Source organism: Cervus elaphus, chromosome 16 (genome assembly GCF_910594005.1).
Source record: "Cervus elaphus chromosome 16, mCerEla1.1, whole genome shotgun sequence".
Lineage (NCBI taxonomy): Eukaryota > Metazoa > Chordata > Mammalia > Artiodactyla > Cervidae > Cervus > Cervus elaphus.
In genome coordinates this window covers 41,151,115-41,172,977 of record NC_057830.1, presented here as the reverse complement: position 1 = coordinate 41,172,977, position 21,863 = coordinate 41,151,115, and the positions used below count along the sequence as shown (strand labels likewise).

At 47.9% G+C, this 21,863-nt stretch overlaps 2 protein-coding genes across 23 annotated transcripts in view; one reads left to right on the top strand and one right to left on the bottom strand.

The window, feature by feature from the left end:
- LOC122710281 (src substrate cortactin-like) overlaps positions 1-21,863 on the top strand; it is a 169,075-nt gene that overhangs the window by 116,913 nt on the left and 30,299 nt on the right. For 3 of the 6 annotated variants that reach the window (XM_043928002.1, XM_043928006.1, XM_043928004.1), the window contains exon 1: positions 16,090-16,226. The exons of 2 other annotated variants lie outside the window; for them this stretch is intronic. The gene's annotated coding sequence lies outside the window, so the exon portion shown is untranslated. Of the gene's footprint in view, positions 1-15,919; positions 16,227-21,863 lie in introns of those variants that run through there. One more of the 6 variants, XM_043928001.1, reaches the window with a different exon arrangement.
- Positions 9,437-21,339, bottom strand: LOC122710268 (tumor necrosis factor receptor superfamily member 10A-like). Of its 17 annotated transcripts, none has more exons than XR_006345871.1 (10): positions 21,060-21,325; positions 16,896-16,995; positions 16,206-16,319; positions 15,084-15,195; positions 14,188-14,261; positions 14,002-14,100; positions 13,555-13,700; positions 12,937-12,997; positions 11,723-11,789; positions 9,437-9,835 (listed from the first exon to the last, which is right to left on the bottom strand). XR_006345871.1 is itself a non-coding variant. In XM_043927944.1 (10 exons), exons 1-10 carry the CDS (start codon positions 21,240-21,242, stop codon positions 9,789-9,791), a joined length of 1,128 nt encoding a protein of 375 aa, XP_043783879.1. In that variant the 5' UTR covers positions 21,243-21,339; the 3' UTR covers positions 9,437-9,788. The 17 variants fall into 17 exon arrangements, 7 of the variants coding, with proteins under 7 accessions (XP_043783879.1, XP_043783878.1, XP_043783880.1 ...); XR_006345873.1 differs by having other exon boundaries at positions 13,572-13,708; positions 21,060-21,322; XR_006345878.1 differs by having other exon boundaries at positions 13,555-13,580; positions 21,060-21,320.

Genomic DNA, 21,863 nt, shown 5'->3' with positions numbered 1-21,863 from the left:
TGCCATCCAACCATCTCATCCTCTGTCACTCCCTTCTTCTCCTGCCCTCAATCTTTCCCAGCATCAGGGTTTTTTCCAATGAATCAGTTCTTCCCATCAGTTGGCCAAAATCCTTGTTGTCCAAAGGGACTCTCATGAGTCTTCCCCAGCACCTCAAATGATCTAAAAAAATAATTAATTTGAAATTATTGGCATTTTAACCATCTCCTGAACGTGCCTTGCTTTATTTTAGAAAACTAATTTCCAGATTTCCTGCTTTTGCTTAGAAGAAGGTAAGAGTTACATAAGCATCCATCTTGAGTAGGCTGGCAGAAATGCATCCTGGCCCAGGTCTCTAGCTTGGAACTGGGGTTTGTGCTGTGGGGTGAGAAGGTGGAGCTCTGCAGAGCCTTTGTGTAATTGTGGCTTTCTAGGGTAGTCATGGGTCTAGAGCAAGCTTGACTTTCGGCCAGAGCACCTCATGTTATTGTCAACTATTATAAAAGGAAATGAAAGGGAATAAGATGTAGTGTTCTGGTGCTATACTCTGTTTTTTAAAAGCAGGATAGTTATGCAGAGTCTTTGAGCACAGAAAAAGGTTTTGTTATTTATTTATTTTTTCCTCCTTCTATTTATAACCAGATCAAATTCTTGAGAAATTTAGGTAAGGGGCCAAAGTTGAGGTTAATTGGTGTTAAATCCAGGAGAATTGGAGGAAGCCAGGAAGATGGAAGAAGAAGTGGATGGGGCTGCAGTCAATAAAATGGGCACCCTTCTCCTGCATCACACCCCTCTGAAGCGTAACCCGTGGCACTTTGTCTTCAGTGAGTCCCTCCCGCTAGCCCCGTGAGGCCGGGAGAGTGACAGCTTTGCCCACTGGGCACAGGGCTGGTTGGCCCAGGTAACCTGTCCTGTGTTAAGAAATTGGGCCTGCAGCCCAGCACACAGGGCACCAGACCCATCCATTCTGCGTGTTCTGGCAAAAGTGGCTGAGGATCACAGTCCAACAAATACAAAGCTGCTTCTGATTCCAGACTCACTCCTGAGTGCATTTTGTCTCAGATTGCATAATAAACATTCTTTTGTTTAACAAATTGTTTTGCATCATCACTTCTGAACCATGTTAATGATATCGTATCTGACATAGCAATAGAGTTTGGTTTTTTGTTTTTATTTTCACTCAAGCAGGGTTCTGTCTTCAAAGAAGACAGAAGAATGACCTGAGAAGTGTCACTCTTTTGGAGGCCAACGCTAAGGTGAAGGATATTGCAATATCCAGGGAGAGGAGAACTCTAGAAGGTGAACTTCAATAAGGTACTTTTGAGCATATTTTCCATGGGATTTTAGTAGGTGGCAAAGATCCCAATATGGAGAAGGAATGGCAACCCACTCCAGTATTCTTGCCTGGGAAATCTCATGGACAGAGGAGCCTGGTGGCCTACAGTCCATGACATCACAAAGAGTCAGACACAACTTAGCAACTGAACAACAACAATCCACAATCAGGCAGATTGTGATTTGGGGAAACACTGCTTGAGGGAAATGTAGAATAAAATGGAGAGTGAAGTGACCTAGCAATATGGAGCATAGAGTTTTGGAAGAAATTAAAAGTGTGTAGAATAATAGTTGCAAATATTCAAACAATAAAGTCTGTGGCCAAAGGAAAGAAAGAAAAAGATCCAAATAAAGAAAAGCAAGTATTTGTAAAAACACTGAAAGATCAGGCCTCTGAAATTCAGGTGACAGTGATGCTCACTGAGAGTTGTAAGCTACAAGGTCTTCATCACAGAAATCTTCCTATCACCGGGGTGTATGTGGAAGGAGAAAAGCCCATGGGGATATTGCCTTACATGAATTGGGGGAATCTTAGGTTGTTTTTACGGCAGTGCCAATTAGTAGAGGCCCATACTCCACAGGCGATTTCTCAACAATACTTGGTTCACATGACTGTTCAGATTGCCTAGGGAATGAGCTATCTGTCCAGAAGGGACGTCATCCACCAAGATGTGGCTGCTAGGAACTGTATCACTGAGGACACACTTCAAGTTAAGATCACAGACAATGCTGTCTCCAGAGACTTGTTCCCCATGGACTATCATTGCCTGGGGGACAGTGAAAACAGGTGGGTTCGGTGGACGGCCCTTGAAAGTCTGGTTAATAATGAGTTCTCCAGTGCCAGTGACCTGTGGGCCTTCAGAGTGATGCTGTGGGAACTAGCTTTTGACTCTGGGCCAAATGCCCTACGTGGACGTGGACGCCTTTGACATGGTTGCGTGCCCTAAAAGATGGTTACTGCACTGTGCTGAGGAACTGTGCTGTGATGGCTTGTTGCTGGCCCTTTGATCCAGAAGAGAGATCCCAGTTCTAGCAACTGGTCATGTATAGCCACCTCTGCCTTGTCCTAATGATTACAGATGAGTCACTAATTGCACCCCATGTTCAGCTATATATCTTGAAAGAAAAAGATCAAAGAATGTGTGCACCTGCCTTAAAACCACCACAGGTAAATACTGTTAATCTTGTCTTTTCCTCTTAACATTTTTAAACACTTTTCTTTTTATTACATTTTTTCTTTTAATTATTTTGGTACAATGTTACTTTTGATAACTCCCTAACATACTGTGTGGGTCTAACACCAGTAGCTTAACCAGAATCCCGTTGGGAGCATTTAAATTATTTTGAAGTTTTTGACATTTGAATAATACTACAAAAACATTTTGTCACATAAATGTCTATATGTGTGTTCGTCACTCAGTTGTGTCCGACTCTTTGCAACCCATGAACTGTAGCTTGCCAGGCTGCTCTGTCCATGGGATTCTCCAGACAAGAACATTGGAATGGGTTGCCATTCCCTTCTCCAGGGGATCTTCCCAACCCAGGGATTGAACCCAGGTCTCCTGCATTGCAGGCAGATTCCTCACCATCTGAGCCACTGGAGAAGCCCAAATGTCTCTATAATCCATGATTATTTAACAAGGCTAATGGGTAGACTAAAATTTTCATTAGTGTGGAAATGGTGTCAGCAACTCAGAGAATGGAGCAAAAGCCAAGTGCTTAATAAGACATTGTCTGGACACTGCAGGAAGGGAAAGGTGGAAATCCTGGGAAGTGGTTTGAATCAGGAAGATTCCAGACTCCTATGGGATCGTAGCATGATGGAGGACAGAGACAGCTGTCAAATCCAGAGACCTTTTGCTGTGATTCAGCAGGGAGAGCATGAGGTGTGCCCAAGGGGACAGAAAAGACAAACCGGAGGAAGAGTAGTCAAGTGCTGAGACAAGAGTAAAACCCGAGTCTGAGGAGTCAAGAAAAACAGGGAAAGATGAGTCAGGACCCAGGAAAGGGATGAGTGAAAAGTCACTTCATGGTTTTGTGGAAATCTGCTCCAAAACCTGAGTTTTGTATTTTCTATTTGTCCAACGCAAACTACTGGGAGATGTCAAAAAACCTTTCAAAGTTTATGTATGTAATGAAATTCCATAGAGGGAATGTTTAACATCCAGGCAGAGAGGCTGCGTGCACCCTGCTTATCTTGACTACTGGGGGCAAATTTCCGGCCTTTAATCCTATTATTTTCAATTAATCAAATGGACATGACATTTTTCAGATTTGCTTAAAGTTTTAAGTTTTTTCAGCAAAGATTGTGGGCAACTTTGCTTAAAGGCTGTTTGAATGGTTAACAGGACTTCCCAGGTGGTGCTAGTGGTAAAGAACCCTGCCTGTCAATGCAGGAGATCTAAGAGATGCCTGTTCAATCTCTGGGTCAAGAAGATCCTCTGGAAGAGAGCATGGCAATCCACTCCAGTATTCTTGCCTGGCGAATCCCATGAATAGAGAAGCCTGGTGGGTTAAGGTCCATAAGGTTGCAAAGAGTTAGACATGACTGAAGCGACTTAGCATGCAACAAGCACAAATGATTGACACGCCTTAGAAGGGAGAGGTTGGCTACTGCCCTGTAGGGACTAGAGGTTGTCCCCTGCCCATCAGGGCCATGTAGTCACATTCTAGGCTTCTTTCCTCCAAAAGAGACTTTGTTTCTATTCCAGAAGAAAATACAGGATCTTTCTTACTGAGGAGGAGAGCAGGGGTAGATGTGTCAACCATCTATTTAAGCTCTGGGTTTCATAACCTGGAATTTATGCATAAACCCCACTGCACACACAGGTACATGTGCCTCTACCCTCTCCCGCCGTGGGGTACCAGGGCGAAGTTTACTCAGCAACGAAACACTCTGATCCTTGATCCAGAGATCTCACAACGGGATGGTATGTGTACAGTTGGCTAGCATGTACGTTTGTATACATACATATACACTTGTATACTGGTATATACATGCTACCCAGGTATACATGCACACTCATAAAGACTCACATAAATAACTGTGGTAACTTGTTAACTCGCAAGTAGGATCTCAGACCTGTCAACGTTTCAGAGAAAATACCAAGAAATGGATCAACAGAAGCAGTGGGATGTCTCAAGATCAGGGTCAAAGGATGGTGACTTGCCCCCCACCCCCCACCCCCCCCGCGCCCAGTCACTCACTTGCTCTGATGAAACAAGCTGCTATGTTTTGTGCAGCCCTATGGAGAGGCCCGGGCTTCCCTGGTGGCACTGGGGGTAAAGAACCTGCTTGCCATTGCTAGAGACCTAAGAGATGCCAGTTCAGTTCCTCAATCGGAAAGATCCCCTGGAGGAAGGCATGGCAACCCACACCAGTATTCTTGCCTGGAGAATTCCTTGGGCGGGGGGGCCTGGCATAGGGTCGCAAAGGGTCGGACACAGCTGAAGCGACTTAGCATGTACATACACACGTGGAGAGGACTGGGCTTCCCTGGTGGCTCAGCCGTGAAGGATCCGTCCGCCAGTGCAGGAGACTTGGGTGTGATCCCTAGGTTGGGAAGATCTGGAGACGGAAATAGCAACCCACTCCAGTATTCTTGCCTGAAGAATTCCATGGACATAGGAGCCTGGTAGGCTACAGTCCATGGGGTTACAAAGAGTCTGACATGACTGAGTGACTAATATTAAACAGAGTGACTAATAATAAATGGAGAGGCCCACATCACAATAAACAATAAATGGAGATGGCCACATCACAGGGACAAAGGACAGCCTCCTGCCATCTGCCCCCAAGAACTGAATCCAGCCCCTACCTCTTGTGTAAGCTTGGAAGCACAGGTATCTTTTCCATTCCTCACAGCCCCAGTCTGGTGAGACTCAGTATCAGAGAACCAAACTACACTGAACCATTAGAAATGGTGATGTAATAAAGGCTGTGACAAACCTAGATGCCATATTAGAAAGCAGAGACATCACCTTGCTGACAAAGATCCGTCTGGTCAACACTATAGTATTTCCAGTAGTCATGTACGGATGTGAAAGTAGGACCGTAAAGAAGGCTGAGCACCGAAGAACTGATGCTTTTTACCGTGGTGTTGGAGAAGACTCTTGAGAGTCCCTTGGACAGCAAGGAGATCAAGCCAGTCAATCTTGAAAGATATCAACCCTGAATATTCATTGGAAGGACTGAGGCTGAAGCTCCAATACTTTGGCCACCTGATGGGAAGAGCCGACTCACTTGAAAAGACTGATGCTGGGAAAGATTGAAGGCATGAAAAGAAGTGGTTGACAGGGTGAGATGGTTGGATGGCATCACCAACTCAGTGGACATGAGTTAGAGCAAACTCTGCGAGATGGTGAAGGAGAGGGAAGTCTGGCATGCTGCAGTCCATGGGATCACAAAGAGTCGGACGTGACTGAGTGAACAAGAATAAGGCTGTAGTTTTAAAACACTAAGTTTTCGGGTGATTTCCACTAATACGTGCTCTTACCTATCCTGCATAACTGCTCAGACGCATCCCATATGTGAAATGTTAGTTGCTCAGTCATGTTCGACTCCTTGTGACCCCATGGACTGGGACTTGCCAGGCAACACTGCTTTTCAAGTATTTAAAGTAATTATAAATTCACCTCTTCCTCCTGATTTGTGATTAAAATATTTTTCTTCCCACTCCTGATGTAATATGTAATCGCTCCCAGGCAGGAGTGGGGGCAGTCAAGGGGGTGTGCAGATCTGCACTAGCACCTTTGCTCCAGGGAAGGGGACAGGGGTGGGACCACAGGGCTCCCCCAGGAAATCTAGGTGGGTGGGGGATCCTACCCTAAGGTCCAGGGGAAGGGAGTTGGGTCTCCATGAGGTTGCAGGGCTGAGCCACCAGACCCACTGTGATGAGGATGCAGAAAGGACAGCAGGGACAGAAGGGGAAGGTGGCCCCTTAGTGGCAGGAGGCTCACAAGTGAGGGGCCACAGAAGAACCCCAGCAAGCCGGGCGCCACCAGCCCTTCCCAACAGCTCTCAGAGCCGGTCTGCACGTCCAGGGAGCCCAGCAGGCCCAGACAGGACTCAGGGACACCACAGGAGGGAGGCCGTGCAGGACCCGGCCAGGCTGGGGCCCCTCACCCAGGGGAAGAGCAGGGAGGAGGTGGCCGGAGGAGGGGCTGAGTTCCAGGCCCCCAGGACTCTGGCACCTGGAAGTCTTGAGTCAGAGCAGGAGACACACCCATGCAGGATGAGCCTGAGGCATAAAGGGGAGCGGGAAGGAGTGGGTCACACAGAACACACCGCTGTGCCCTTCACTCAGAGCTGCTCCAGAGAACCAGAGGATGGGGAAAACACACACACGCAGATGCCTCTTGTTATGTAAAATTACATATTTAATTTGGTCACAAATTCATAAAACTATATTTATAGAAAACTTTATAATTTCATAATTTTAATAGTTCTTATACTTGTTATAACATTCCACATTTGTCAAAATGTATAAAACTATATAAAATTATAATATTTGTATATAACAGCACATGTTTAATTTGGTCAAAGTCATAAAATTGCATATTTACATAAAATTGAAAAATTTTTATGTAACTGCCATTTATTTTGGTCACAAATTCATCCAATTGCTTATTTATATAAAATTTTTATATAACATTGCATATTTGACCACAAATTCTTCAAATTGCATATTTATAGAAAATTGCAAAATTTGTATATAACATTGAATATTCAATTTGGTTCAAAATCATAAAATTGCACGTTTACCTAAAATTATACAATTTCTATATGACATTGCATATTTAATTTGGTCACATTCATTACTGGGGAGGAACCTCAACAGGCATCCAGTCTTCAAGTAAACTTTAAATTGTCACACTTGCATTGGCATAAAGCAGTAATGCTTCCCGGATGGCTCAGCAGGCAAAGAACTCGCCTGCAATGCAGGAGACACAGGACACGCGAGTTCGATCCCTGGATCGGGAAGATCCCCTGGAGTAGGAAATGGCAAGTCACTCCAGTATTCTTGCCTGGAGAATCAATCCCATGGACAGAGGAGTCTGGTAGGCTATAGTTCACGGGGTCGCAGAGTCGGACACGACTGAGCGACTAAGCACCCACAGGAAAGTAACAAAGGAGTCAAGTTTCACGTTTCTTGAAGATTCTCATTAGTAAAACACACAAGAAACGTGTACAAATGAATATACATGACAACTACTGACAAGGCTGATACTTTAGATGGGCACTCAAGGAAGTCTTCTGAGAAAGGGACAAGTGACCTAACACTTGACTACTTTTTTAAACGGTTTTACAAATGGACATGCTTTTTGTAGTATATAGGTGACAGTTTCAAATTTTATGGTATCTTATTTATTTCAGCTGTGCAGACTCTTCACTGCAGCACACGGGCTTCTCTAGTCGTGATGTGCAGGCTCTACAGCACGTGGGCTCAGTAGTTGCAGAGCACGTGCTTAGCTGTGGCATGTGGGACCTCAGCTCCCCAACCAGAGATTGAACCCGGGCTCCTTGCACTGGGAGTGAAGAGTCTTAACCACTGAACCACCAGGGAAGTCCCAAGAATTCATTTCTATCTCCTTCTGGGGATGAAGGCAGAGTGTCCTCACAGAAGAAACAGCAAAGACAGGAAACACCTGACTTCCAGGAAAGGGAGGGACATCAGGGCCAGAGGGATGTAGCACAAAGACCATGGGGATCAGCCCTTCTAAAAACACAGGGGAACTCCACACACTGGATCCATTTGTACCTAAATTTTAGGCAATTCCAGTTTTGACCACACCAGTCACATCAGCCTTAGGGAAGACAACATACAAGCCTTGAGATGGATTAGACCAAAAACCCCCTGAGAATTGCTTCTGCCATTAAATTATCCTGCAGTGATTGGAATACTATGGAGAAGGTTTAGCAGAAGTAAAAAAAAAAACACAACTTTTTTAATTAAAAAAAAAAGACAAAACCCTAATATAGTAGGCATTTTAGGTCAGTTTTCACAGTATTTAAGAATCAGCATTTCTGTGTCTTTCCTGCAGAAGGTCAAAGCTTACAGAGGGGCTGAGATCCTTAATTAGCCAATTCAAACACAAAAAGGCAATTCTGGGCTCAGAGCACCAGTATCAAGGGGGACCCATCTAGTGCTGAGCAAGCCAACACTGAACATAACCCAGGAGCCCGTCCATTCTTCCTCCCAGAAACCATGGCAGATCCCTGTCCTCTCTTCCTTGAGCCCAGATGGAATGAAGGTCGGTGATAAGACCAGACGTGACACAGAAACTATCAGACACTCATATCTAACCCACGCCCCACCCTGACTTCCCAGGTGAGCAACAGGAAGCCCAGGGGATCACAGCCCCGCTCACGGACACCAGACGGCGCTGCGCGGGCGTGCCACTTCTCCCGCTCTGCTCACCTGTCAACATCTCCCTATAAAAAGTACGAATATTCACACAACTATAAAGTTGCCATGTTTAAAGCCTGGACCCTGTAGAAGTCGCCAGGCAATCCCCAGCTGGTCAAATTCCCCCAGCAGTGGGCTTGCTCTCCTTTGTTGTTGCTGTTTTGTAGGTTTTTGTTTGTTTGTTTGTTTTTGCCTCGTGGCTTATGGGATCTTACTTCCTGACCAGGGATTGAACTCAGGGCTCTCAGTGCAGAGTCCTACCCACTGAACAGCCAGGGAATGCCCTCCTTTTGTATTTCTAATTGCTTTGGATTGCCAGTGCTCAACCAGGTAGCCCACATAAACAGCCTAGAAATTATATTTCCAAAACGTTGTTCAACACATATAACTATGTGCACAAACATAAAAGTACAAAGACATACAAGATGTTTGCACTTTAATGATGTATATTACAAGTTACGGGGCTTCCCTGGTGGCTCAGATGGTAAAGAGTCTGCCTGTAGTGCAGGAGACCCAGGTTCCATCCCTGGGTAGGGAAGATCCCCTGGAGAAGGAAATGGGAACCCACTCCAGTATTCTTGCCTGGAGAAACCCCATGGACAGAGGAGCCTGGTGGGCTACAGTCCATGGGGTCGCAAAGAGTTGGACATGACTCAGTGACTAACGCTTTCATTATAAGTTAACGTCATTGAATGCATACATACAAACATGAATGGCAAATTTCAAACAAATACAAATAAAACGTAGAAGTCTTATTAGGAGTGTGTCCTGAAGGGAAAGATTGAGGTCCTCAAACGCTTAGGGCACAGCACAGCCTGTCTCACTTTCTTCATAAACATGTTAATACTTTCCTGAGTTCAGCAGGCGCTCTTGAATTGTCTCTTTTGTCAGTCTTTGCCCCAGCATTTCCAAGCATCCAGCACGGTGTTGACTGAGGTCTCCTGTCCCTTCTTGGTGACTGGCAGCATTTCACACGCGGCATCCGGAGAACCCCAGGCCTATTCTCTGGCCACAAGGATCTCATTTCATGTGAGGCCCATCTGCCTCAGCAGCAAATCACAGAAGTCACAAGGGAGAGATAGCTGCAGAGTCACTGAAGAACAGCTTCAGGCCTAGGTTGGGGGAAAGTCACAGAGACAGAGTTGGAACGGGCTTTCACAAAGTCAGAGGACCCTCAAGTCAGGCCTAGACTTCAGGGTGGGAACCTGAGGCGCTCCCCCTGCTGGTAGGCCTGCTGCTCTGCGCCCCTGACCTGCTTCCCAGCAGCAGAGAAACAAGCCACACCGGCACTGGGCATTGGGCTTCGCCAGCCCCCAGGGCAGTGGGGGGCAGTCCAGGTCAGCAGAGAGTCCTGCCCTAAGCAGGGGATGAGGGCCCATCTGGAAGAGAAGACTGCTGTCACAGAGGGAGAAGGCATCTGTGATAGGAGACAGGGTGGGCACGCGAGGGGCAACAGACCCCAGAGGAGGGCACCTGCCTGCCTCAGGAGGGGGAGGGTCCCTGGCTGCCGCCCCTGCACCGGGGACAAAGCAAAGGCCTGGAGGGAGGAAGGTCTCCGGCCTCACACCCCGCTCAGCCTCACTGCCTGACACTGTGGTAGAGCTGGATGGGGACAGACTCTGAGCAAGAATTTAACCATAAAATGGAGCAAACACCACCCGCCTCATGGACTGTGCTGTGGATTCAATGCTGTGTGTGTGAAATGCTGTGCACCCCACCATCCACAGTACATAAGGAGGGCACCCAACACAAGTTTATATTCTGTACCAGCTACACTGAAAACATGAAAAATAACAATACTCGTTTTCATTACATACGGTACTAACTCAAAGTATTCTAAACAAATTTCATTTCAGTATGTAATATAGACAGCTAATGGGAAGTTGCTTTATAACACAGAGAGCTCAATCCAGTGCTCTGTGATAACCTAAGGGAGGTGGGATGGGGGCGCTGGAAGGAGGCTCAAGAGGGTGGGGATATATGTACCCCCATGGCTGGTTCATGTTGCTCTACAGAAGAAACCAGCATAACACCGTGAAGCGATCATCCTCCAATCAAAAGTAAGTTAAAATTTTCACTGCAATATGTAGTCTTAGTCACTCGGCTGTGTGTCCGAGTCTGTCACTTCATGGACTGCAGCCCGCCAGGCTCTGTCCATGAGATTCTCCAGGCAAGAATACTGGAGTGGGTTGCCATTCCCTTCTCCAGGGGATCTTCCCGACCCAGGGACTGAACCCTGTTCTCTTGCATTACAGGCAAATTCTTTACCATTTGAGCCAGCAGGGAAGCCCGTCAACATGTAATCAATATGCAAAAAAAAAACAAAAAACAAAACTGTTAACGAGACAAATTACAGTCCTTTTCTCTGCCAACTCCTTGAACTACAGTATTGACTTATATACTACAGCTCATCAGATTTAGCCACAGTTCAGGTGCTCCACGGGGCTTCCCAAGTGGTGCCATCGGCAAAGAACCTGCTTGCTAATGCAGGAGATGTAAGATGTGGGTTCGATCCCTGGGTTGGAATGATCCTTGGAGGAGGGCATGGTAACCCACTCCAGTATTCTTGCCTGGAGAATGCCATGGACTGAGGAGCCTGGCAGGCTATAGTCCATGGGGTTACAAAGAGTCAGACATGATTAAAGCGACTTAGCATGCATGGACAGGTGCTCCACAGCCTCCCTGGGCCAGTGGGTGTCCCGCTGGACAGCACAACCTCTCAGATGTCTCAGAGTGGGTCAACCTGGCCCTCAGCAACCAGGGAGGAGAGAGGATGGTGGAGGAGGGAAGGACAGGGAGGTGTTAGGGGCCACTGTTAGAGGACAGAGGGGTGCAGGGTGGGAAAAAGAGGAGGGGGCAGGGAGGGAATTAGAGTCTTGATGGTCCAGGGACAAGCCATCCCTTCTCTGAGTGCCCTAACAGCTATTAGGAGACAGAAATTAGGACACTGTCCCTCCTCCCTCCTCTCCTGATCCACTGCCCGGGAAAAAAGCACTCACTTTCTGTGGCGTCTGTTGGAACCAGCAGCCATCTTCTCCCCTGAGATCCTTCAGATGCTGCTGGTTTCTGTAAAACACAATGGAGAGCAGCCTTGGTCTTCATCGAGGGCCCTAGATTACAGAGCTGAGCCTCGTAAACATGGTTCTGAAATTCTGGCACAGGCAGCCATAAGCAAAACAAAACCAATGCAGGATCTTTGAAGGGAGCAGACATAAGAGTCATTATTATATATATGATTCTATTCTTATGAAACTCTAATGGTTCAACAATAATACTTAAATGTGAATGTATGGACAGATGAGTGTTAAAAATTATGACAATAAATTCTATACTGAATTATGAGTTGGATAAACTCATGAGGTTAAAGAACACTGTAATACAAAGATACAACCTCAACAAGAAATGAGCAATTTACCAAGGAAAAACACACATGGAGTTGAGGTATTATAAAACTCTTAAAAGGCTAACTCTTTTTATAAGAAACATATAGAATATCTAAAAGATCTCAATTCCTCCTAGATTAATTTATAAATTAAGGTAACACTCAAAAACCTCAAAACTACTGAAATGATACGACCCAAAACTGTAAATGTCTCTGTGTGTGTGTGTGTGTGTGTATGTATACATATATAGTATATCTATATTTAGTCACTCAGTCATGTCTGACTCTGCAACCCCATGGACTGTAGCCTGCTGGGCTCCTCTGTCCATGGGGATTCTCCAGGCAAGAATACTGGAGTGGGTTGCCATGCCCTCCTCATATGTATGTGTGTATATATATATATACACACACACATATATACATAGTGAAAATACTATATGTTGAAAAAGAAATTTTACTTCAAGTAGATTCAACTTCATAATACTTTTGAAATAAATGTGAAATTCCTACTATGATGAGGAATGGCTTAAAAGTATGTAACAGTCACACAGAAAAATATGCAGCTCTGACCCCATCACTGGGTCAGGCATGGGAGGCGTGAGCACCCTTCGGCTGTGCTGTTCTAGACGAGGGATCTGGTGACAGGACGACAGATGAGAAACAGCATCAGCGCTGCCAGTGGGCCAGAACAGGGGGTGGGCTCCCTGCTTTCCACGCCCTGGTCTTCCTCCATCACCACCTCCCCAGAGGACAGGAGACCTGACCAGCATTGCCTCTCCCTGTCTCTGCCACAGTCCCAAGCAAGCAGGAGGGCCAGAGCCGCACACTCACCACCAGACTCTCTGCTTGCTTCATCTTGGGACTGGGCATTGTCTTCTGTCAGCTTCTTTTCCTGCCAAGGGACCAGAATGGAAAGTGAATCTCCACTGGTCAGCCTGTTGTTGTGGGCATGGTCCAGAGCCCCAGATCCTCGTGGGGGACATAAGCGCCAGGAAAGGGCCTTGAGAAAACAAGGCGCTGACCCAGGCGTCACAAACCCCTACAGCGTCTGGGGGGACACAGTAGGTTCTGCCTTCCCACCTACCCCTGTGCTGTGCCCCCCAAGTGGGCATAGACTCAGCACATCTGGGCTCTGCTGATGGCACCCAGACTCTGGTGTGATGCTAAAGGGAACTGGGCACCCCTGCCTGACACCCCGCATGCCCCAGGGTGACAGAGTGAGGGTGTCTCAAACAGCAAGGACAGGGCCAGTGCTGCCAACCAGCCTTAGGACAGGCTCAGCAGGCCAGTCTCCCTCCTACATTCAGCCTAGAGCCCCCAGGCCAGCTGAGAGAGTCAGGGACAACGCTATAGGACAAACCAGGGACCAGGTCCACCCTGGGCTTTGCTGTGGGGCGGAAGCAGTTACTGAGGGTCTGATGCCGCCAGATGCTGGAGAAACCGACTCGCCTTGTGGCAGCACTCACCAAAGCAACCTCGGAGAGAAGAGACGCCACTGAGTGGTGGGGAGGGCCCTCTGGCCGCACCTCCCTCCCCAGGGACAGACACTGAACAAAGAGCCCCGGGCCTGTGACTGCAAGCGGGACACCCCGAGTCTGGAGAACTCAGGGAGGAGAAGAGAAGGGAGAAAATGAAGTAAAATGAAACCCATGTGAAATCTGTGCAGTGCTCCTGAACCACCCTCTTCTGCCTCCTCCCACCAGACTCGGCCAGGGGGAAGAGGGGATCGTCAGCTGAGTTGGGAGCCCGATGTGATCACGGTTTTGTAGGACCAGGTGAGGTGGGAGGAGGAGGGGTTTCCTGGGGAACAAGATCAGAGACAAGCCAGGAGGAACAGGAGGATTGGGGAGATGGAGGAGGGAGCCAGCACCTCCTCCTTCCCTTCTAGAACCTCACCTTTAGAGAAGCAACATACAACACATCTGATTAGGACAAAGGTGATTACAACTGTGATTCCAAGTCCAGTGAAAATGTTAGTCACCAGCGGTGAAGTGCCTGAGGAGGGACAGGGAGTGATGGGTAGTCTCCAGCTCATGGTTGCTAGCTCTCCAGGAACTGGGGCCTCCCCATGGGCCAGGGTACCTGATTCTTGGTCCACACACTTGACATTGCTCCAGGGCGTACAGTTCATGACCATGACCTTCCCATCAGGGCACCTGGGTACAGACACAGGGGGACCCATCAGGGACAGCTGGCTGGATGAGGAGAAAGAGGGGGCAGCCTTCTGTCCTGGGTCCCATGACAAGACAGTAGAGGGGGTACAGGCTCCTGCTGTCTGCAGGGGAGGGGCCCCTCACACCCCCTCACTGGGCAGGAGAAGAATGCAGGACTGTGTACTGCGGCCCCCGGGCTCCTGTTGAGTGATCAGAGCTGTCCTTCAGGAGCTGGGCTTCCTCTGCAAGGCCCGCCCTGGCCTCCCTGGGCTGCCCGGGAAGCTCTGGGGGTGTGGGGGGGTGCCTCATCCAGGTCAAGGGTCAGAAGGGTGTGGGCACAAGTTTGACTCATCCTCCAGTCAAACTTGAATACGAGGCCCTCTCATCCACCTGTTGACTCTTCCTACCGATCTCAGCCAACACTGGAGCATCAGAGGATAGTGAATTACTATCGGCCCGAGTCCCCGAATAGGAAAGATTCAGGTGCTACTGGGGAACAAGGGCTGGGTGTGAGACCTGTGGACTTGGCTCCAGTTTTATAGGAACGTTGAAGGAGCACACACGTGGCCTCATTATGACTTCTGTCTGCTGTCAGCACTTCGGTCTTTCCAGGCCATGCCCGAGGAGACGTGGGAAGGGGCCGCTGGGAAAGCCGTGCAGGACAAACGGTGGTGGTGGGGAGCGCTGCTGCAGGCTCGGGAGACCCCACAGGCACAGAGGAGCTCTGAGAGGTGGGAGGCGCTTCACGGAAGCAGAGAGAGAAAGCGGTACAAGGAAACTGGAGCCTCCTGTGGGTTGGAAGCCCCCTAGGCTCCTGTGTCTCACCCGGCGCTGCATTTTTGACAGAATTCAGGTGCATCTTCTCCACGGAAAGTGCCGGGTTTGCACTGACACTCAGTGTCCTTGCTGGAGGTGCAGCGGTTTTTTTCTTCTTCTTCTAGAGACCAAAGATAAGGTTTTGAGGGTGTGTTTCCCTAATATGTCTCTCAACCCTTCTTCACCACTCAGAGCTCCATCCACTCAGTTTAAGAAGTAATTGGGAGGGCTTCCTGGGTGGTCCAGTGGTTAAGAATCCGCCTGTCAAAGCAGGGGACACAGGTTCCCTCCCTGGTCTGGGAAGACCCCACGTGCTGCGGGGCAGCTAAGCCCGTGTGCCCCCACTACTGATCCTGCGCTCTGGGGCCTGTACACCACGGTCAGAGGCCACAAGGAGTAGCCCCCCACCACAACTGGAGAAGGCCCTTGTTCCGCAAGAAAGACCCAGAACAGCCAAAAATAAATGAATTAATCTTTTTTTAAAGTAATCTGGGGGCCATTTTCTGCAGCAACACACACAGCCCATCCATAGAACAGCCACTGTTCATGTGTCACCAATAGAGGCATACAAAAGGGACTGTGCATCATTACGGATTGCATCAGGGTTGAGAAGAAAAATGTTTTAGATCACAAATGAGGAGCAAGAAGTGGGGTGGGGTGAGGTGTAATCTGAGACACTGTAGATGGAGAGGAACCCTTGGGTGATGTCCCAATGGGTGATGCCCTGCTGGAGAGGCAGAGGGACCTCAGGTCATGAAAGCTGAGACAGGCTGAGACCCCAGAGCAGAGGGCATGGCGCTCACAGGAGCCTGGCCCAGGATCAGACACATCACACAGCTCAAACCCAGCCCTGCCCCACTCCCCCAGGACTTCTGTCTGCACTGTTACCATCCAGCTCCCTCCACCAAGGGACATGTTATTCCCCTCTTTCCAGCTGATGTTCTGAAAGACTTCCCTACCAGTTGGAATGCGTTATGCAAATAACTTCTGTTTTCATTTATTTTGCTGACCTAAGGCAGGATGAAGACCTAGCTGGACTGGAAATCAGGTTTCTGACTCCTCATCCCATTTAAATCCCATCTCATCACCCAGCACCTTAACTGCAGGCATGGGGGACCACAGGTTCTGTACCTGATTTGCAAGTCGTGCAAGGTAAGCAAGAAGGGAGGGTGTTTGAATGATTGGTGTAGTCTGTCCCATCGGTGCAAGGGGCACAACCTCCACTGACTTCTTCCATATAGAATCCTGGGAAGGAAGGGAAAAGCTGGTGAGTAAATCCCCGCAGGATTCCCTCAGGCTGGCAGTGTGGCTGGGGAGGCCTCTTTTGGCCATCTGTGGAATCCACAAGGGGAACTCTCCTCAACCGGGCTTTCATCTTTTGATTCTTCATCTACCACATACCCTAGACCAGTACTGCCAACAGACATATGTTACAAGCCACACATCCAAGTCACATTCATAGCTGGCACATTCAATAGTAAACAGAAAGGTCAGGGGCTTTGCTGGTGGCTCAGTGGCAAAGAATCTGCCTGCCTGTGCATAATACATGGGTTCGATCCCTGGTCCGGGAAGATCCCACGTGCTGCGGAGCAGCTAAGCCCAATGTGTCACAAATACCGAGCCTGTGCTCTACAGCTCGGGGATCCACAACTACGGAGCACACATGCTGCAACTACTGAAGCCCCTGCACCCGAGCGCCAGTGCTCTGCAACAAGAGAAGCCACCCCAGTGAGAAGCTCAAGTAGCAACAAAGCCTCAGCATGGCCAAAAAAAAGTACAGAGACATGAAGACAAGGGTTGGAGACCAGCCTTAGAATCTACCTGGTGGACATAAGTTCTGTTGGCGGATCCATTCCAGTGGGACTGATAACTGCTGGGGAACTTCATCCTTCCTTATAGACATGGCTGAAGCAGGTTTGACCTATGGGGACAAAGCAGGGACAGGCATGAGTGGCTTCCACACTCTCACCCCTACTAGGATCCACCCCACATTTCCTTGACCACTACCTGCAAAATGAAACAGACCTGGGACCTTTCTTCCCAGCTCTAAACTCTCATTCTTTTCATGTTTGTCCTTTGGCCTTTTGTGCTAGCAAGGAACTTACACTTAAGTTTTTTCCCCTGTATTCTTTCCTCTTAAAATATGTTTATTCCAGAAAGTATGTGCTCAGATGCATCCAATTCTTTGCAACCCCATGGACTGTAGCCCATCAGACTCCTCTGTCCATGGGATTCTCCCAGCAAGAATTTTGGAGTGAGTTGCCATTTCCTCCTCCAGGGGATCTTCCCGACCCAGGGATCAAACTTCAGTCTCTTGCGTCTCCTGTGTTGGCAGGCTGGTTTTTTTTACCACTAGCACCACCTGGGAAGCCCAGAAAGTATGGGCAAGAAAAACTTTTTTTATAACAATACAGAAACCACACAGATCCCCTTGATTAGATAAAACATTCATTATTTTGTATCTTGACTTCTTCTATTTGACCATATGTGTGAATACTCTCAGGCTTTCTCTCTCTTTCTCACATGTGTGTGCAGACACACACACACACATTTTCACAAATGAGCGTTCTGCCATGCATACAATTTTTCATAATCAGGATATAGAATCACATATTGAGTAATGAATTTGTGGCTTTAATGCAACAAGCTGTCCCAAAAAGGAAGCTGTCAGTGTTCCACAAAACACAAGAGTCACATGAAGAAAGAAGAAATAGCAATACAGGGTTTTCAGCCAAGTCTCTGTGCTACAAATGACACAATGGAGCCAGTCAAAAATCACTGGAGTCTGAGGATTTGACCCGGATTAATGTGTTGATGATAGTGTTCTGATGTTCAGAATTGTATTCTCATTTGGGGGGAGACTGTCCTAATTTGTGGGAAATATACATCCAAGTGTCCATTCATGGGATCTGTCATGTCAGCAGCTATGTTTCAGATGATACAGGAAACAAAGGGTTTTGTATAGTTTTGTAACTTTAATCTGGGAGTGATTTAAAGTAGAAAGTGACATTAAGAGAAAAAAAAAAAAAAATGGAAACAGCTTATGTTGAGCCCAGTTCAACTGCCTGGATCTCAACAAGATAAAATGCAACCTGTTAAATATTTGGGGACAGCTAAGCTCATATGAACAGTATGAAAAGGCAAAAAGATAGGATACTGAAAGAGGAACTCCCCAGGTCGGTAGGTGCCCAGTATGCTACTGGAGATCAGTGGAGAAATAACTCCAGAGAGAATGAAGGGATGGAGCCAAAGCAAAAACAACACCCAGCTGTGGATGTGACTGGTGATAGAAGCAAGGTCTGATGCTGTAAAGAGCAATATAGCATAGGAACCTGGAATGTGAGGTCCATGAATCAAGGCAAATTGGAAGTGGTCAAACAGGAGATAGCAAGAGTAAATGTCGACATTCTAGGAATCAGCGAACTAAAATGGACAGGAATGGGTGAATTTAACTCAGATGACCATTATATCTACTACTGTGGCAGGAATCCCTTAGAAGAAATGGAGCGGCCATCATGGTCAACAAAAGAGTCCGAAATGCAGTACTTGGATGCAGTCTCAAAAATGACAGAATGATCTCTGTTCGTTTCCAAGGCAAACCATTCAATATCACAGTAATCCAAGCCTATGCCCCAACCAGCAACACTGAAGAAGCTGAAGTTGAATGGTTTTAGGAAGACCTACAAGACCTTTTAGAACTAACAGCCAAAAAAGATGTCCTTTTCATCATAGGGGACTGGAATGCAAAAGTAGGAAGTCAAGAAACACCTGGAGTAACAGGCAAATTTGGCCTTGGAGTATGGAATGAAGCAGGGCAAAGACTAATAGAGTTCTGCCAAGAGAACGCACTGGTCACAGGAAACACCCTCTTCCAACAACACAAGAGACTCTACACATGGACATCACCAGATGGTCAACACCGAACTCAGATTGATTATATTCTTTGCAGCCAAAGATGGAGAAGCTCTGTACAGTCAGCAAAAACAAGACCGGGAGCTGACTGTGGCTCAAATCAGGACCTCCTTACTGCCAAATTCAGACTTAGATTGAAGAAAGTAGGGAAAACCACTAGACCATTCAGGTATGACCTAAATGAAATCCCTTATGACTATACAGTGGAAGTGAGGCTTTCTCTAGTTGTGGCGAGTGGAGGATACTCTTGACTTTCATGTGTAGGCTTCTCATTGCAGTGGCTTCTCTTGCTGTGGAGCATAGACTCTAGGTGCACAGGCTTCGGCAGTTGCAGTGGGGGCTCAGTAGTTGTAGCACATGGGCTCAGTTGCTCCCAGGCATGTGGGATCCTCCCAGACCAGAGAATGAACTAGTGTCTCTCACATTGCCAGGAGCTTCTTAACCACTGGACCACCAGGGAAGCCCCCACACTGTTAATATAGTGAAAAACACTGATTGATTTTCAGATGTTAATCCAACACTTATTCCTGAGATTAACCCCGTTTGGTCATGGTATGTTTTCTTCTTTAAATCTTCCTGAATGTAGTTTACTGTTTGCTTTGTAAAGGAATTTTGCCTCTGTTTTTAGGAAGGGTATTTAAAAGTCATTTTTTTTCTTCTTTTCAAATGTTTCCGTTAGGTTTAGGTATTAGGGTTATGTTGGCCTTAGAAGAACTAGTGAAGAACTCCTGTTGTCTGAAAGAATTTGTGTAAAGATTTGTGTTAGTTCTTTGATTGTCTGTATTTTTGTGCCCTGCCCTGTGACCTAACCTGGGTCTCCTGGCTATCCACTCCCAGTCTCAGCAATCTCATGGAGCCTCGAAACACTCTACTGGAATGAAGAATCGGAAGCGTGGCCCCATGGCATCCCAGCTTTACTTCTGAGACCAAAGCGCTGAAGTTCAGTGTGGCGAGGGTGCCGGGAAACAGGGCGCCATCATGGCCTCCTGGTGTGAGTTAAAAATGGCCCAGGCTTCTTTGAGAGAACAGTTTGTCATTGTCTAGACAAAAGTGTAGAATTATCTAACCCACTGACCCAGCAATTCCACTTCTGAGTTACCCAACAGACAATGCACATGGCTACACTGGATACTCGACAGGCACCCAGACCCATTCCTCAAGTAGTGTTCAACATGAGTCCTACCTATTACAAACCGATACTTTAAAAACAAATTCTATACTTCTTGTGAATACAAAATGCTATTTCTTTCCAGATTTTTTGGTACTAATTCATTCAATGAAAGATGCATATTTTCACAATTCCTGTAACTTTGTCAGACCCTTAATTTTTTTTTCTTTGAACATATAAGCAACTTTGAAAAGAGCCTCAAACAATTCAAGAAAGCGGTGCCAAGTGTGCACATTTTTCCCCATTGTGAGTTTCTTCAAAATGCACACTCAGGGACGGGGGAGCCTGGTGGGCTGCCATCTAAGGAGTCGCACAGAGTTGGACACTACTGAAGCGACTTAGCAGCAGCGGTGAACCACACCCAGAGCCTCCAACTCCCCTCTGAAAGAAAGTGGTGAGAATCTGGCCCAAGCTGAGTCATTGGTGGTTTCTATTCATAAGGTGCAAGGAGCTGAAGGCAATTTTGAGGTTGTTCTCCTTTCAGAGAAAAGGAAATGTAAGGGTGCTTAAGGCAGTAGATGGGGGAAGATGGGGCCTACACTGTTAATGATTTACAAAGGACACGTTTTAGACGATAAATGCAGTGCAAAATAGAAAAAGAGAGAAAGAGAGAAAGAAAAGAGTGAGGAGGGTCGGCAGAGGGAAAAGGGAAGGGAAAGGAAAATGACGATCTGATGCCAGCTGGGCCTGGGGCCAATCCAGAGGTCAGGCTCTCCAAGGAGCCAGCTCTTCTGGGCAGCAAGTAGATGCCAAGGATCCGCACTCCTCTAGCGCCCCCCACCAACGCGCCGAGCACTTGGACTTGCCCGGGGGTCCTGCCGGGATCTGCCCAGGCAGGTGCCCCGGGGCCTTTTCCGGGCCTCCAAGAGCGCCTTTTGGAGCCAGGACTCGCGGCGGGAACTCACCAACAGCAAGACACCCAAGACGACGAAGATGAGAGCCCAGGGGCCCCGGAGCCGAGGCCTGGGGCCCTGGGTGCACCCTCCCCGGGAGCTCGAGGAGGCCGGTGTCCTCTGTCTCCGCTGCCAGGTGCGGTCCGGCAGCGTTCGCTGTCCAGGTTGCCGCGGGGTGACAGCCGCCAGAGCCATCAGAAATGAAAGTGTGTTTCGTGGGGCGCGAGATCGCCTCTAGGAGGTGCGCGGAGCCGAGCTCTGCTATTTAATCTGAGCCTGCTTCTACGTTTATACCACCCCGCCCTGGGATTGCGCCACCCGGGGTGGGGAATGAACCAGTGCCTGCTGATGTAATCATTACCACTTCCAGCCAATCACGCGTGGCTCAGGAGAGGAGCCGGGACCCCTAAGTCTCCTTGGTGCGGAAGGGGAACTTCCGCCAGCTAAAATCCTGTGGATGCGGATTTTCATTCAGCGCCAGCCTGGTCTGTGGCTTTGGGAGGCGGGGACAGGGCACCTCCCACGTGCTCTGTGTGATCTGGCCAGTGAGACTCAGAATCTGCATTCCAGGCAGGTCCTAACTCTGCCCTTTGCAGGTCAAATGCCCCACGGGTTGAAAAAAATGAATGAACCACCTGTCTTCCAATTACCGCCTTCTGCCCACTCCCAGCTTCTGCTCCTCCCCGCACCCCCGCTTCATTGACCAGGGCCCCAAGGAGGCCAGAGAACACGGGCAGCCAAGAAGGAGATCCAAGAGGTGCCCTGTACTGTACTGTAGGGGAGTGATGGGTCAATTAGGAAACCTTGAATTGTTAG